The 13,571-nt window shown below is 40.2% G+C and overlaps 1 protein-coding gene across 3 annotated transcripts in view; it reads left to right on the top strand.

Annotated features, from left to right (window-relative positions):
- Positions 1-13,571, top strand: part of FBXO36 (F-box protein 36) — a 94,799-nt gene that overhangs the window by 61,901 nt on the left and 19,327 nt on the right. For all 3 annotated transcript variants that reach the window (XM_078450802.1, XM_078450800.1, XM_078450801.1), the window contains exon 2: positions 2,383-2,491. In XM_078450802.1, the coding sequence (XP_078306928.1) occupies positions 2,383-2,491 (109 nt within the window). The remainder of the gene's footprint in view (positions 1-2,382; positions 2,492-13,571) is intronic.

Raw genomic sequence — 13,571 nt, 5'->3', positions numbered from 1 at the left:
GATATAAGTATGGCTACTCCAGCTTTCTTTTGGCTTCCAGGAGCATGATAAATAGTTCTCCATCCCCTCACTCTCAATCTAAAGGTGTCCTCAGATCTAAAATGAGTCTCTTGTAGACAGCAAATAGATGGGTCTTGTTTTTTTATCCATTCTGATACCCTATGTCTTTTAGTTGGCGCATTTAATCCATTTACATTCAGTGTTATTATAGAAAGATATGGGTTTAGAGTCATTGTGATGTCTGTATGTTTTATGCTTGTAGTGATGTCTCTGGTACTTTGTCTCACAGGATCCCCCTTAGGATCTCTTGTAGGGCTGGTTTCGTGGTGACAAATTCCTTCAGTTTTTGTTTGTTTGGGAAGACCTTTATCTCTCCTTCTATTCTAAATGACAGACTTGCTGGATAAAGGATTCTCGGCTGCATATTTTTTCTGTTTAGCACACTGTAGATATCGTGCCAAGCCTTTCTGGCCTGCCAAGTTTCAAAGGAGAGATCAGTCACGAGTCTTATAGGTCTCCCTTTATATGTGAGGGCACGTTTATCCCTTGCTGCTTTCAGAATTTTCTCTTTATCCTTGTATTTTGCCAGTTTCACTATGATATGTCGTGCAGAAGATCGATTCAAGTTACGTCTGAAGGGAGTTCTCTGTGCCTCTTGGATTTCAATGCCTTTTTCCTTCCCCAGTTCAGGGAAGTTCTCAGCTATAATTTGTTCAAGTACCCCTTCAGCACCCTTCCCTCTCTCTTCCTCCTCTGGGATACCAATTACGCGTATATTATTTTTTTTTAGTGTATCACTTAGTTCTCTAATTTTCCCCTCATACTCCTGGATTTTTTTATCTCTCTTTCTTTCAGCTTCCTCTTTCTCCATAACTTTATCTTCTAGTTCACCTATTCTCTCCTCTGCCTCTTCAAGCCGAGCCATCGTGGATTCCATTTTGTTTTGCAATTCGTTTAAAGCGTTTTTCAACTCCTCGTGACTGTTCCTTAGTCCCTCGATCTTTGTGGCAAGAGATTCTCTGCTGTCCTGTATACTGTTTTCAAGCCCAGCGATTAATTTTATGACTATTATTCTAAATTCACTTTCTGTTATATCATTTAAATCCTTTTTGATCAGTTCATTAGCTGTTGTTATTTCCTGGAGATTCTTCTGAGGGGAATTCTTCCGTTTGGTCATTTTGGAGAGTCCCTGGCGTGGTGAGGACCTGCAGTGCACTTCCCCTGTGCTGTGGTGTATAACTGGAGTTAGTGGGCGGGGCCGCAGTCCGACCCGATGTCTGCCCCCAGCCCACTGCTGGGGCCACAGTCAGACTGGTGTGTGCCTTCTCTTCCCCTCTCCTAGGGGCGGGATTCACTGTGGGGTGGCGTGTCCCGTCTGGGCTACTTGCACACTGCCAGGCTTGTGGTGCTGGGGATCTGGCGTATTAGCTGGGGTGGGTAGGCAAGGTGCACGGGGGCTGGAGGGGCAGGCTTAGCTCGCTTCTCCTTAGGTGATCCACTTCAGGAGGAGCCCTGTGGCAGCGGGAGGGAGTCAGATCCGGAGGTTTGGCTCCGCAGAAGCACAGAGTTGGGTGTTTGCGCGGAGCGAGCAAGTTCCCTGGCAGGAACCGGTTCCCTTTGGGATTTTGGCTGGGGGATGGGCGGGGGAGATGGCGCTGGCGCCTTTGTTCCCCGCCAAGCTGAGCTCTGCCGTCCGGGGGCTCAGCAGCTCTCCCTCCCTTTGTCCTCCAGCCTTCCCGCTTTCCGAGCAGAGCTGTTCACTTATGACCTCCCAGACGCTAAGTCGCGCTTGCCGTCGGAACACAGTCCGTCCGGCCCCTCCGCTTTTGCCAGCCAGACTCGGGGGCTCCGCTTGGCGGGCGAGCCGCCCCTCCGCCCCGGCTCCCTCCCGCCAGTCCGTGGAGCGCGCACCGCCTCGCCGCCCTTCCTACCCTCTTCCGTGGGCCTCTCGTCTGCGCTTGACTCCGGAGACTCCCTTCTGCTAATCCTCTGGCGGTTTTCTGGGTTCTTTAGGCAGGTGTAGGTGGAATCTAAGTGATCGGCAGGATGCGCTGTGAGCCCCGCGTCCTCCTACGCCGCCATCTTCCGGAACCCCCCTGAAGTTGGACGCTTAACCGACTGAGCCCCCCCCAGCGCCCCGACTTGATAGATTTTTAAGATGCCTTCCAGCACTTTGATTCTGTGACCCTGATCTCTAAGGGAAATGTGAGATGCACAGACCTCCTTTCTAATTTGATGTGATGCTAGATTGCAAAGTCATAGCTGATGTTGGACACACAGCCTTATGTGCCTACTGCCGCGAGTTTTCAAAATCCCAGACCGAAGTGTAGCTGTTGGTATTGAGATCAGCTTTAATTTCTCTCCCCTTCTATCCAATCACAGGTAATCTTTAGATGGTGGAAGGTCTCTCTGAGGAGTGAGTATCGATCAGCAAAGCCTGGAGAAGCAAAAGACACTCACGAAGAGTTCCTAGAGAACTCCCACCTCCAAGGTCAGAAAGGGAGCACATTACATATACTTACTGCTAAGTTCTCTTTACAATAGTGATAGATTTTCTTGCAGAAATATCCAACATATCATCATTTGAACTATTGATATGTAATTATGTACTTAAAGACAGAAAATTGTTAACATACCCTGAAATTTCTCTTGGGAAAAATCTCCCAAGTGTTTAAGGTTCTATAGGTTAACGTGTTCATTCCACTAATAATCTCAAATTGCGTAAATGTAATTTCTTGCTGTAGCATTTAATTATAATAGGTTTCCTTTAGTTAAAAATGAATTAAAAGCTTATGTGAAAATGTAATCAAATTCTCAAATCCTTGAACGCTTATGCATTTTGCATTTAAAATTGCTACCATTTTTTTCATTTTTCAGTTTTATTTTTTTTACATTTTTATTAATGATTTATTTTTTAATTTGCATCCAGGTTAGTTAGCATATGGTGCAACAATGGTTTTAGGAGTAGATTCCTTAATGCCTCTTACCTATTTAGCCCATCCCCCCCTCCTACAAACCCTCTAGCAAACCTCTGTTTGTTCTCTATGTTTAAGAGTCTCTCCTGTTTTGTCCCCCTCCCTGTTTTTATATTATTTTTGCTTCCTTTCCGTTATGTTCATCTGTTTTGTCTCTTAAAGTCCTCATATGAGTGAAGTCATATGATAGTTGTCTTTCTCTAATTTCGCTTAGCATAATACCCTCTAGTTCCATCCACGTAGTTGCAAATGGCAAGATTTCAATCTTTTTGATTGCCGAGTAATACTCCATCATATATATATATACCACACCTTCTTTATCCATTCATCCATTGATGGACATTTGGGCTCTTTCCATACTTCATCTATCATCGATAGTGCTGCTATAAACATTGAGGTGTATGTGCCCCTTTGAAACAGCACACCTGTATCTCTTGCTACCATTTTTTTAAATATCAAATTTTGCTTCAAGAAATAACCTTGGGGTGCCTGGGTGGCTCAGTCAGTTGAGTGTCCAGCTTCGGCTCAAGTGATGATCTCACAGCCCTTGAATTTGAGCCCTGCGTTGGGCTCACTGCTGTCAGTGCAGAGCCTTCTTCGGATCCTCTGTCTCCCTCTCTCTCTGCCCCCCCCCAAATAAATAAACATTAAAAAAAGAAAAGAAAAGAAAAAGAAATAGCCTTAATTAGGTAGCATGTGGACTAAATAGAAATTGCCCTGAGTTTCCCCTTTGCTTTTTTGCTTTTCACAGTATGAAAATTTCAAATACAAATCAAACAATGGTTTTTAACAAACTCTCATGTACCCATAACCTGGCTTCAATAATACTCAAAATATAGCCAAACCTCTACACAAAGCCACTGTTCCCACTGAATTCGTTTGCAGCAAATCTCAATTATTACATCATTTTATCCCAAACTACTTGAGTATGGGTCTTTAAAAAGGATTCCTTTTAACTAAACTCCCTAATAATAATTTACTTTATTTTTTTTTATTTATTTTTTTAACGTTTATTTATTTTTGAGACAGAGAGAGACAGAGCATGAACGGGGGAGGGTCAGAGAGAGGGAGACACAGAATCTGAAACAGGCTCCAGGCTCTGAGCTGTCAGTACAGAGCCCGACGCGGGGCTCGAACTCACGGACCGCGAGATCATGACCTGAGCCGAAGTCGGCCGCTTAACCAACTGAGCCACCCAGGCACCCCAATAATTTACTTTAATTATAAAAATTTAAAGCTATAAGGCATTATAGAGATTTTTATTTCATTAGGAGTTAATATCAAGGACCTTTTACATATGCATTCTCATTTTATTGTTACAATATCCTTGTGAAATCACGAGCATTATCCCATTTCACAGACGAGACTCAGAATGCTATGGTTTTCCAGGGCTTCACAGCTAACCTCAGACATTGCCAGAACTAAGCACTGAGAGCCAAAAAATCAAGTATATTAATCTTATTTTTAAAGACACCTTCTGGGTGGATCTTTGATAATCAACCCTCTTAAAGATATTCTATATTTAAATTATAGCGTGTAATAGTTGTTGTTTTAGACAGAGAGTAGGTTTTGTCTTGTTTTGTTTCATTAAATCTTTGAAAGTCTGGATTGATTGCCTTCAATTTCTGATATTGCATACATCTTTCTTTGTTAACCTCTTTACAGTGGGTATTTATAAAATGCATTAGTGGTTTAAAAAGAATCATGTTGGGGAAAGACTGTCCACTTTTTTTAAAAATTTCTTTCTTTTTTTAATGTTAATTTATTTTTGAGAGAGAGAGAGAGAGAGAGAGAGAGAGAGAGAGAGACAGAGACAGAGCATGAGCAGGGGAGGAGAAGCAAGAGAGAGGGAAACACAGATCCGAAGTAGGCTCCAGACTCTGAGCTATCAGCACAGAGACTGACGCGGGTCTGGAACTCGCTAACTGTGAGATTATGACCTGAGCCGAAGTCAGCTGCTTAACCAACTGAGCCACCCAGGCGCCCCCCCACCCCCCACCCCAGACTGGTAATTTTAAGATGGTTTTTCAAGCTCAGGGACCATGTCTTATTAATCATTACCTTTACTTTTTTACGTTAAAAAAAAGTTTATTTTTGAGAGAGAGAGAGACAGAGCATGAGCAGGGGAGGGGCAGAAAGAGAGGGAGACAGAATCTGAACAGGCTCTAGGCTCTGAGCTATCAGCACAGAGCCCAATGCAGGGCTCGAACCCACGAACCATGAGATCATGACTTGAGGTGAAGTTGGACACTTAACTGACTGAGCCACTAGGTGCTCTGAAAATCTGTTTCCTTTCCCCTTCCAGCTTCTAGAGGCACCTACATTCCATGGTTTCTGGCCTCTTCTTCCATCTTCAAAGCCAGTGATGGCCTGTCCAATCTTTCTTGCTCTGACACTCCTTCAGTGGTCACATGTCCTCCTCTGCTGACTCTACCCCTCCTGCCTCCCTCCTTCCTTCCTAAGGACCTTCGTGATTGAATTGGGTCCACCCAGTTGATCTGTGAGATAGGTGATCTCCCCATCTCAAGACCTTTTTTTAATTTTTTCATTATTACTATTATTATGTTTATTTATTTTGAGAGAGAGAGAGAGAGAGAGAGAGAGACAGAGTGTGAGCGGGGGAGGGGCAGAGAGAGAGAGGGAGACACAGAATCCGAAGCAGGCTCCAGGCTCTGAGCTATCAGCACCGAGCCCAACTTGGGGCTGGAACCCAAAAGCCAAGAGATCATGACCTGAGCCAAAGTCGGACACCCAACTGACTGAGCCACCCAGGCATCCCTCTCAAGATCTTTAATCACACCTGCAGAGGCCCTTTTGCCATATAAGGTCACATATTCACAGCTTCTGGAGATGAGGATACAGGGCATCTTTGGCAGGGCCATTATGCTACCTACCACAGTGATATGTGTCACAATCTAAATTGCAAAATAAAAAACATTGCTGAACTCCTCCCCCCCCCGATTTGCATTTATTTTTTAATTTTTTTAAGTAGTCTCTACACCCAACAGGGGGCTGGAACTCATGACCCCAAGATCAAGAGTCTGGTTTCCTACCAACTGAGCCAGCCAGCCGCTCCTAGATTTCCATCTTTAAAGGACAAAATTCACAAGTTTATTATTTAAAAAGTCATTCATGGGGGAACCTGGGTGATTCAGTTGGTTCAGCATCCAACCTGATTTTGGCTCAGGTCATGATCCCAGGGTTGTGGGATCGAGCCCCTAGTCCAGCTCTGTGCTGAGCTGGGAGCTTGCTTAAGATTTTGTCTTTCGGTCTACCCTCCCCCCCCCACCCCCCCCCCCCCCCACCATTCAGGGGGTTTAGTCTCTTTGGATATCAGTTTCCTCAACTGTTGATAATGGAAATAATAAAAGCATTTCACGCATAGGGTCCTTATGAGGAGTAATTGAATGAAGTGCTTAGAATTTGCCAAACACATACCAACTGGCTATCACAGTTTTTAAAATTTGACAAGTGAAAATTCCTTCTCTCTTCCTCCAGGCTCTGTTCCCCTGAGGTAACTACTATAAATAACTTCATTCTTTGCATTTGAATTCTTTCTGCTTGGGATTGTGTGTGTGTTTGTTTGCAGAAATAGAATCTTTCATTCCTTAATTTGTTTTTGCACTGATTATATTGTGAACATTTTTCCGTGAGCATACGTAAAGAAGTACCTTGTCCTTTTCCAAGACTGTATGGTATTTTATTGTAGAAACATACAATCCTCAATTGATGGGCATTTTCAAAAGCCTTTGGGCACATTCTGGGATGTATTTATCTTTGAACACTTACGTGAGAACTCCTGGAATTACTGGAACTAAAGAAATGTACATTATAATTTTGATAGAGTATTTTGAGTATTTTTTAAAATTTTATTTTAATGTTTATTTATTTATTTTTGAAAGAGAGAGAGAGAGAGAGAGACAGAGAGAGACAGAGAGAGACAGACCATGAGCAGGGGAGGGGTAGAGGGAGAGGGAGACCCAGAGTCTGAAGCAGACCCCAGGCTCCGAGTTGTCAGCACAGAGCTCGATGTGGAGCTTGAACCCATGACCCGTGAGATCAACACCTGAGCTGAAGTTGGACGCTTAACCAACTGAGCCACCCAGGCACCCCAGAGTTTTTTTTTTTTTTTTTTTTATTGAATCTAGAGTTCAGGGCTAACTTGACCGAGGATGGTACTTCTGTTAGCTGGCTTGAGTAGCACTGTCATGGGATACAGCACAAATGCCATCTATAATTTATTTGACCTTTATAATTACGCTAGTTTGGAAAGCATTTTAAATTGGGCGATTTGCATTATTTCAACTTTTATTCATAAAATGAGACTTCATTAATATTTTGCTGCCACCATATTTTAATTTTGAGTAATTCAAAATGCCAATTACTTCACTGTTCTCTCACACACACAAAACTGTTCTCCGAAAAACTGCTGTATTAATTATACTCCATCCACCAGGATATGGTTTTCTTGCACCTTTGCCATCACTAATTAGATATTACTATTCTTTTTCATCTTTTGCAGCCAGATGGTGAAAATAGTGTCATATTTAATTAGCATTTTCCTGATAACTAGTAAGTTGAGCATCCTGTCATGTTTAATTACCATTTATATCCTTTCAGTAATTTGCCTGTCTGTATTCTTTGTCCGCTTGTCTATGAAGTTTGAATTTTTTTTTTCCTGAGACCTTAAAAAATCTGAAGAAACATCTATGGATTTTTTTTTCCTCTCAGTTAAATAAATAGGAATAATCAGAAAATTAGCTATTAGAAATATTTTAAAAAACTGAGTCTAAGGCAAAAATCTGCCTATATAAACTCCACTCAAAGTGCTGATTCATGGGTTGAAGTTGAATCCAACCTAAAAATAAGTTGTTTTCCAACTTATGTCCCTTTTATAGTTGGTTGCTTTGATCTTCGAATGAGGTATAAGTAGTGGTTAAGTATTTAGGCCAATCCACAAAAATCCCTGTGATAAAACCAAATGGCTTCAACAACCGTATCTTGTGAACCAAACGACAAAGTTTCTTGTTTCTGCTGTTGCTTGTGAAAGGAAACGTGGGTGATATGGTGATGTAGTATAGACGTCAAAGAATGGAAATTCTCTTGGACATTTAGATGATTTATGAGGAAAATGGGACTGCACGTTTGAAATGGGGACTATAATGGAAAATTGATAACTCGAATAAATACTAATAATCCTGAAATATTGGCCTGTGGTCAGATTCTAAGAATATTGGTACACCGGAAATAAGAGAGTGGGAAACAGATGTTCTTACCTTATTCCCAAACCTGTGCCAGGCCCACACCATGGATCCGTGATCCATTTTCTCTGGGTTCCTTCTTCACTTAGCCTGTATCTCAGACTTTGACTTGGGACTTTATTTTCTCAGGCCTACCCACCACCTCTTAGTCAACTCCCCTCCTTCTCTCTGGCCTCTTCAATCAGCTGGTCCTTGTCTTCAGCCTGGATTTCTAGTTTCTGCCCGCCTGGGGTAGGGGTCTGTGGGTAGAGGTGGGGTAGGAGAGTGTTAGAGGCAAAAGCACTTCGAGGAAGTGTGGGAGCCTAGCTCTGGGCGACAGAGCAGGGAAAGCAGATCTGAGTAAGACTTGTTGTATTTTATTATTTTTTTATTGACTAATTTTTTGAGATAATACACATAGTAAAGCAAAAATTAAATCAGTTTAAAAAGATTTTTAAAATAGGGGTGCCTGGGTGGCTCGGTCGAATGTCCGACTCTTGATTTCAGTTTAGGTCATGGGTCTCAGTCTTCATGAGTTTGAGCCCCATGTCAGGCTCCATGCTGACAGTGTAAAACCTGCTTGGGATTCTCTCTCTGTCTCTCTCTCTCAATAACATAAATAAACTTAAAAAACAAACAAACAATTTTAGAATAAAAGTAAGTCTCCCTCTGATCTCATGTTCAGTTCCTGTGACAACCATCAGTAACAGTTTCTTGAATATCCTTCCAGAAATGGTCTATGCATATATACAAAATATATTAACCCAAAAAGAAGAATCTTATACATTGTGTTCTATACCTTGCCCTTTGAAAGCTTTAAAATTCAGAAATATCTTAAACCTACAAAACAGAAGACAACCCAACACCAATAACAAAAGATGTTAGCATTTGTCACATTTACTTCATTTATCCAAATTATCAAATATGTTGGTGTATCTTGCTCATAATCTCCTCTTCTTTCAATGGCTGTAGTGTCTGTAGTGCTGTTCTAGTTTTCATCCCTTGATAATGATAATTTGTGCTTTCTCCTTTTTTTTTTTTCTTTGTGGCCCCTTGTTAGGGGTTTATTTGTTTTATTATTTTTTTTCAAAGAACTTTTAGCTCTGTTAATTATTTATTTATTTATTTATTTATTTATTTATTTATTATTTTTGATTCCTGTTCTTACCTTTATTATTTCCTTCCTACTACTTCCACTAGGTCTGATTTGTTCTCTTAGCTTCTTGAGATAGAAGCTTAAATCATTGTTTTCAGCCATTTTTGCCCTAAACTTTCTTTAAGCGTAGCTATATTAGTCTTGATAAGTTCTATCTTTATTCTCATTCAGTTTAAAATATCTCCTAAGTTCCATTTTGATATTTTCTTTGACCCATAGATTATTTAGAAACATTTTGTTCAATTTCCAGGTAGTTGGAATTTTTTTGGTTACTTTTTTTTATTTCTAGCTGGTAAACAAAGGATCAGATTATCTACTCTAAATGGTTTTAACTTTGTTGTCATCTTTTCTCAGGGCCATATTAATCTCCCTTTATCATCCTAGTTTCATTATACATGCTGCTGAAGTGAGCACCATATTTACTTAATATCTTTTAAAAACATAAAATCATTACATATATAGCCAAATTTCTACCTCTTCCCTATTTTGCCTCCATTCCCTTCTACTGCGATTTTCATTTCCAAGGATATTCTATTATACATAAATAATATATACTATTTTTAGATGTTTAAAATTTTACATAAATGGCATCCTAATATATCATTTTCCAACTTTGCTTTATTATTCAACACTGGTTTTGAGATTTATTCATGTTGATGTATGTAGGTCTAGTTCATTCATCTCAATAGTTAATGGTATTCTATTATATTATAAACCATAGTTTACTCAAACATCTCCCTTACTGAGGGTTGTTAGGTGGTTTCCACTTTTTGGCAACAACACATCTTCATTTACCCTTGTGTAATGTGTGAATGTTTCTTTAAGTTGGGTGTGTAGAAGTGTATTTGTCAAGTTGTAGGATATGTGCCTCTTCAACTTTACCAGGGAATGACAATCTGCTCTCCAAGGGGGTTAAATCAATTTTACTCTTGTTGGCATTTTATGAGAGATGTTATTTCTTTATATTCCTACCAACATTTGCTGTAATCAGAGATACATGTTAATTTTTGCCAAACTGGGTGTGTAAATTCCCTGATTATTAATGAGGTTGAATATCTTTTCTTACATTTATTAACGATGTGGGTCTTCCCTTCTGAGAAGTGCTAATTCACTTCTTTGCCTATTTCCACTTTTTGGTTGTTTATCCTTTTTTCTATTGATTGTAGAAATTTTTTTACATGCATATTTTGAATACTAAGTTTGGTTAAATGTGCTGCAGAGGTCTCACCAAGTTTTTGGTTCATCTTATCACCTTGTTTATGTATTTTTACCCATATAGAAGTTTGCAATTTTAATGTAGTTCAAATTTGTCAACCTCTTTTTATAAATGTTTTTGAAAATGATTTATTTATTTAAAAAAAGTTTATTTATTTATTTTGCAAGAGAGCGAGAGAGCACGGGAGGGGCAAGGGAGGGGCAGGAGAGGGGCAGAGAGAGACGGAAAGAGAGAATCCCAAGCAGGTTCCACACTGTCAGTGCAGAGCCCTCCTCGGGGCTTGATCTCACCGATCATGAGATCATGACCTGAGCTGAAATCAAGAGTCAGATGCTAACTGACCGAGCCACCCAGGCACCCCTTGTCAGTCTTTTAATATATGGCTTATACTTTTGTGTTTTAAGACATCTTTCCCTTCTCTGATTTCGTGAGGATATACTCCTATTTTTAATTGAACTATCTTACAACTTGTTCCTCATATTTTAATCTTCAACTTATCTCAAGTTTATTTTTGGCTATGATGAGATGAGAAGTTTTACGTTTTTTCTGTATTTATAGGACAGGATCTTTAGTTTGTCTCCCACCAACACTACACTGCTTTAATTACCGTCTTTATAGTAAGTTTTCTTACCTGCTAAAATGAATTCATCTTCCTCCTCCTCCTTTTCTTTACAAAAAAAGAACTGTTTACCTGTTCTTGACTTTTTACTCTGCATATGAGTTTTAAGGCCAGCTGGTAAAGCTATGCAAAGATCCCTGTTGAGATTTTAATTGGAATTGGGTGGAATTTCTAGATTTTTGAGGAGAGAATTGTCATCCTTTGGTCTTCTCAAAATGAGCATGGTATAGGTCTACATTGATTTAGGTCTTCTTTTACGTAGAGTTTTAACGTTTTCTTCACATCGGTCTTATTTGACCTTTAAACATGTTTTGCTCAAATTCTTCCCGGGTAGTTGGTGATTTTTTTTTTTTTTTTTTTTTTTTTTTGTAGTTACGAGTAGGATCATGTAGGGGCACTTGGGTGCCTCAGCCGGTTAAGCTTCTGACTCTTGGTTTTGGCGCAGGTCATGATCTTGCAGTTTTGTGGGTTCGGGCCCCACATGAGGCTCTGAGCTGCTGGCGGTGGGCAGGGAACCTGCTTGGGATTCTCCCTCTCTCTCTCTCTCTCTCTCTCTCTGCCCCTCCCCCACCCATGCTGTCTCTGTCTCCCTCAAAATAAACACACTTGTAAAAAAAGAATAAAATCAGGTAAAAAATCCACTTTAATTCTCTTTTAAGTTTTAAAGATTAAAATTTGAAACGATTAAAATTCTGTTTTAAGATTATGTAAAACGTGGATGTGTTTCCCAAGTCAAAACTGTAAAACAATGTACCTACAGAGGTTTGGTTTCGTCCCTATCTGTTCCGCCTTTTCCTTCCCTTTCCCTGGGCTAACCGCTTGTGTTTGTTATGGCCATTTTCAGTGATTCTTTGTGCCGATATAAACAAATTCATATACATATGTGTTTGTATCCCCTTACTTGTTATACAAATGGTAGCGTTCTACCCCTGCCGTTTCCACCAGTATATCCTGGAGATCACTTCATGCCTCTAGAGATCTTCCTCCCCCTCCTCTTCCTTCTTCTTTTCTTTCACAGCTGCATAGTATTTCTTTGTGTGAATGCACCAGAATCCTAGTGATGAAATCTTGGGTTCTTTCCAATCTTGTGATAATACGAAGAGTGCCAAAATGCATAACCTTGTGCATGGGTTGTTTCATATTTAGGCAATATGTTTGTGAGATTACTGGGTCAAAAGACAAATGCGTATTAAGTCATCACTTTGAATTAATTGTTGCTGGTATACAGAGAAGCGATGCTGACCATTTTCAGTAGAATTTCTTTTTTTGTTTTACTTTTTTTTTAATGTTTATTTTTGAGAGCGAGAGAGAGAGAGAGAGAGAGGGGGGGGAGGGGCAGAGAGAGAGGGAGACACAGAATCTGAAGCAGGCTTCAGGCTCTGAGCTTCCAGCACAGAGCCTGACGTGGGGCTCGAACTCACAAACTGCGAGATCGTGACCTGAGCCGAAGTCGGACGCTTAACCGACTGAGCCACCCAGGTGCCCCTAGAATTTCTTTTTTTTTTAATGTTTATTTAATTTGAGAGAGAGCGAGAGCAAGAGATGGTAAAGGAGAGGGGCAGAGAGAGAGGGAGAAAGAGAATTGCAAGCAGGCTCCTTGCTGTCGGCACAGAGCCCAACGTGAGGCTTGTTCTCATGAACTGTGGGATCATGACCTGAGCTGAAATCAAGAGTTGGATGCTTAACTGACAGAGCCACCCAGGTGCCCCAATTTTCTAAGAGTTTTTATTCATAAATAGGGGTTAGAACTAACGAAATAATTTTTCTGTATTTTTGAGATGATCATTTTTCCTATTTGTTTATACGGTGAATTATATTAAATAGTCTTCCAAAGTTATTGCATCCTTGGATTATCCTGGGATTAACTATCCTGGTCACAATTTATCTATTTATTTTATATATTGATAGATTGAATTTCCTAACATTTTATTTAGAATTTTTGCCATGTATGCTCCTAAGTGATTTTCCAGATGCAAATTTTCTTCTTGCCTACCATCATTTCTAGTTTAAGCAACCTCATAATGTGAGTTGGGGGTTTCCTTCTACTTCTATTCTTTGGGACAAACTACCTAAGATATGGATTGTCTGTTCTCTGGGAGTTTATTAAAGGCTCACAAGCAGTGTAGATCTGAAGCTTTGCTTGACGGTTTTCCTCTTTAATCCAATCAGTGGTTTCAAAGTTTTTACTGGTTATAGTCTCTCAGGTTTTCTTTTTCTTGTTGAGTCAGAATTGATAAATTATATATTTCTGAGGGGTTGTCCAGTAGGTCTGATTTTATGTTAGTTAGTGTAACAATATTTCTAAGTCCCTGTTGTAGCCAATTCTTCATGAGTCTTGGGCTTCACTTCCTGGACTCTTGGTTCC

This window comes from Panthera onca, chromosome C1 (genome assembly GCF_046562875.1).
Source record: "Panthera onca isolate mPanOnc1 chromosome C1, mPanOnc1 haplotype 2, whole genome shotgun sequence".
NCBI lineage: Eukaryota > Metazoa > Chordata > Mammalia > Carnivora > Felidae > Panthera > Panthera onca.
This window is presented reverse-complemented; position numbering and strand designations above follow the sequence as displayed.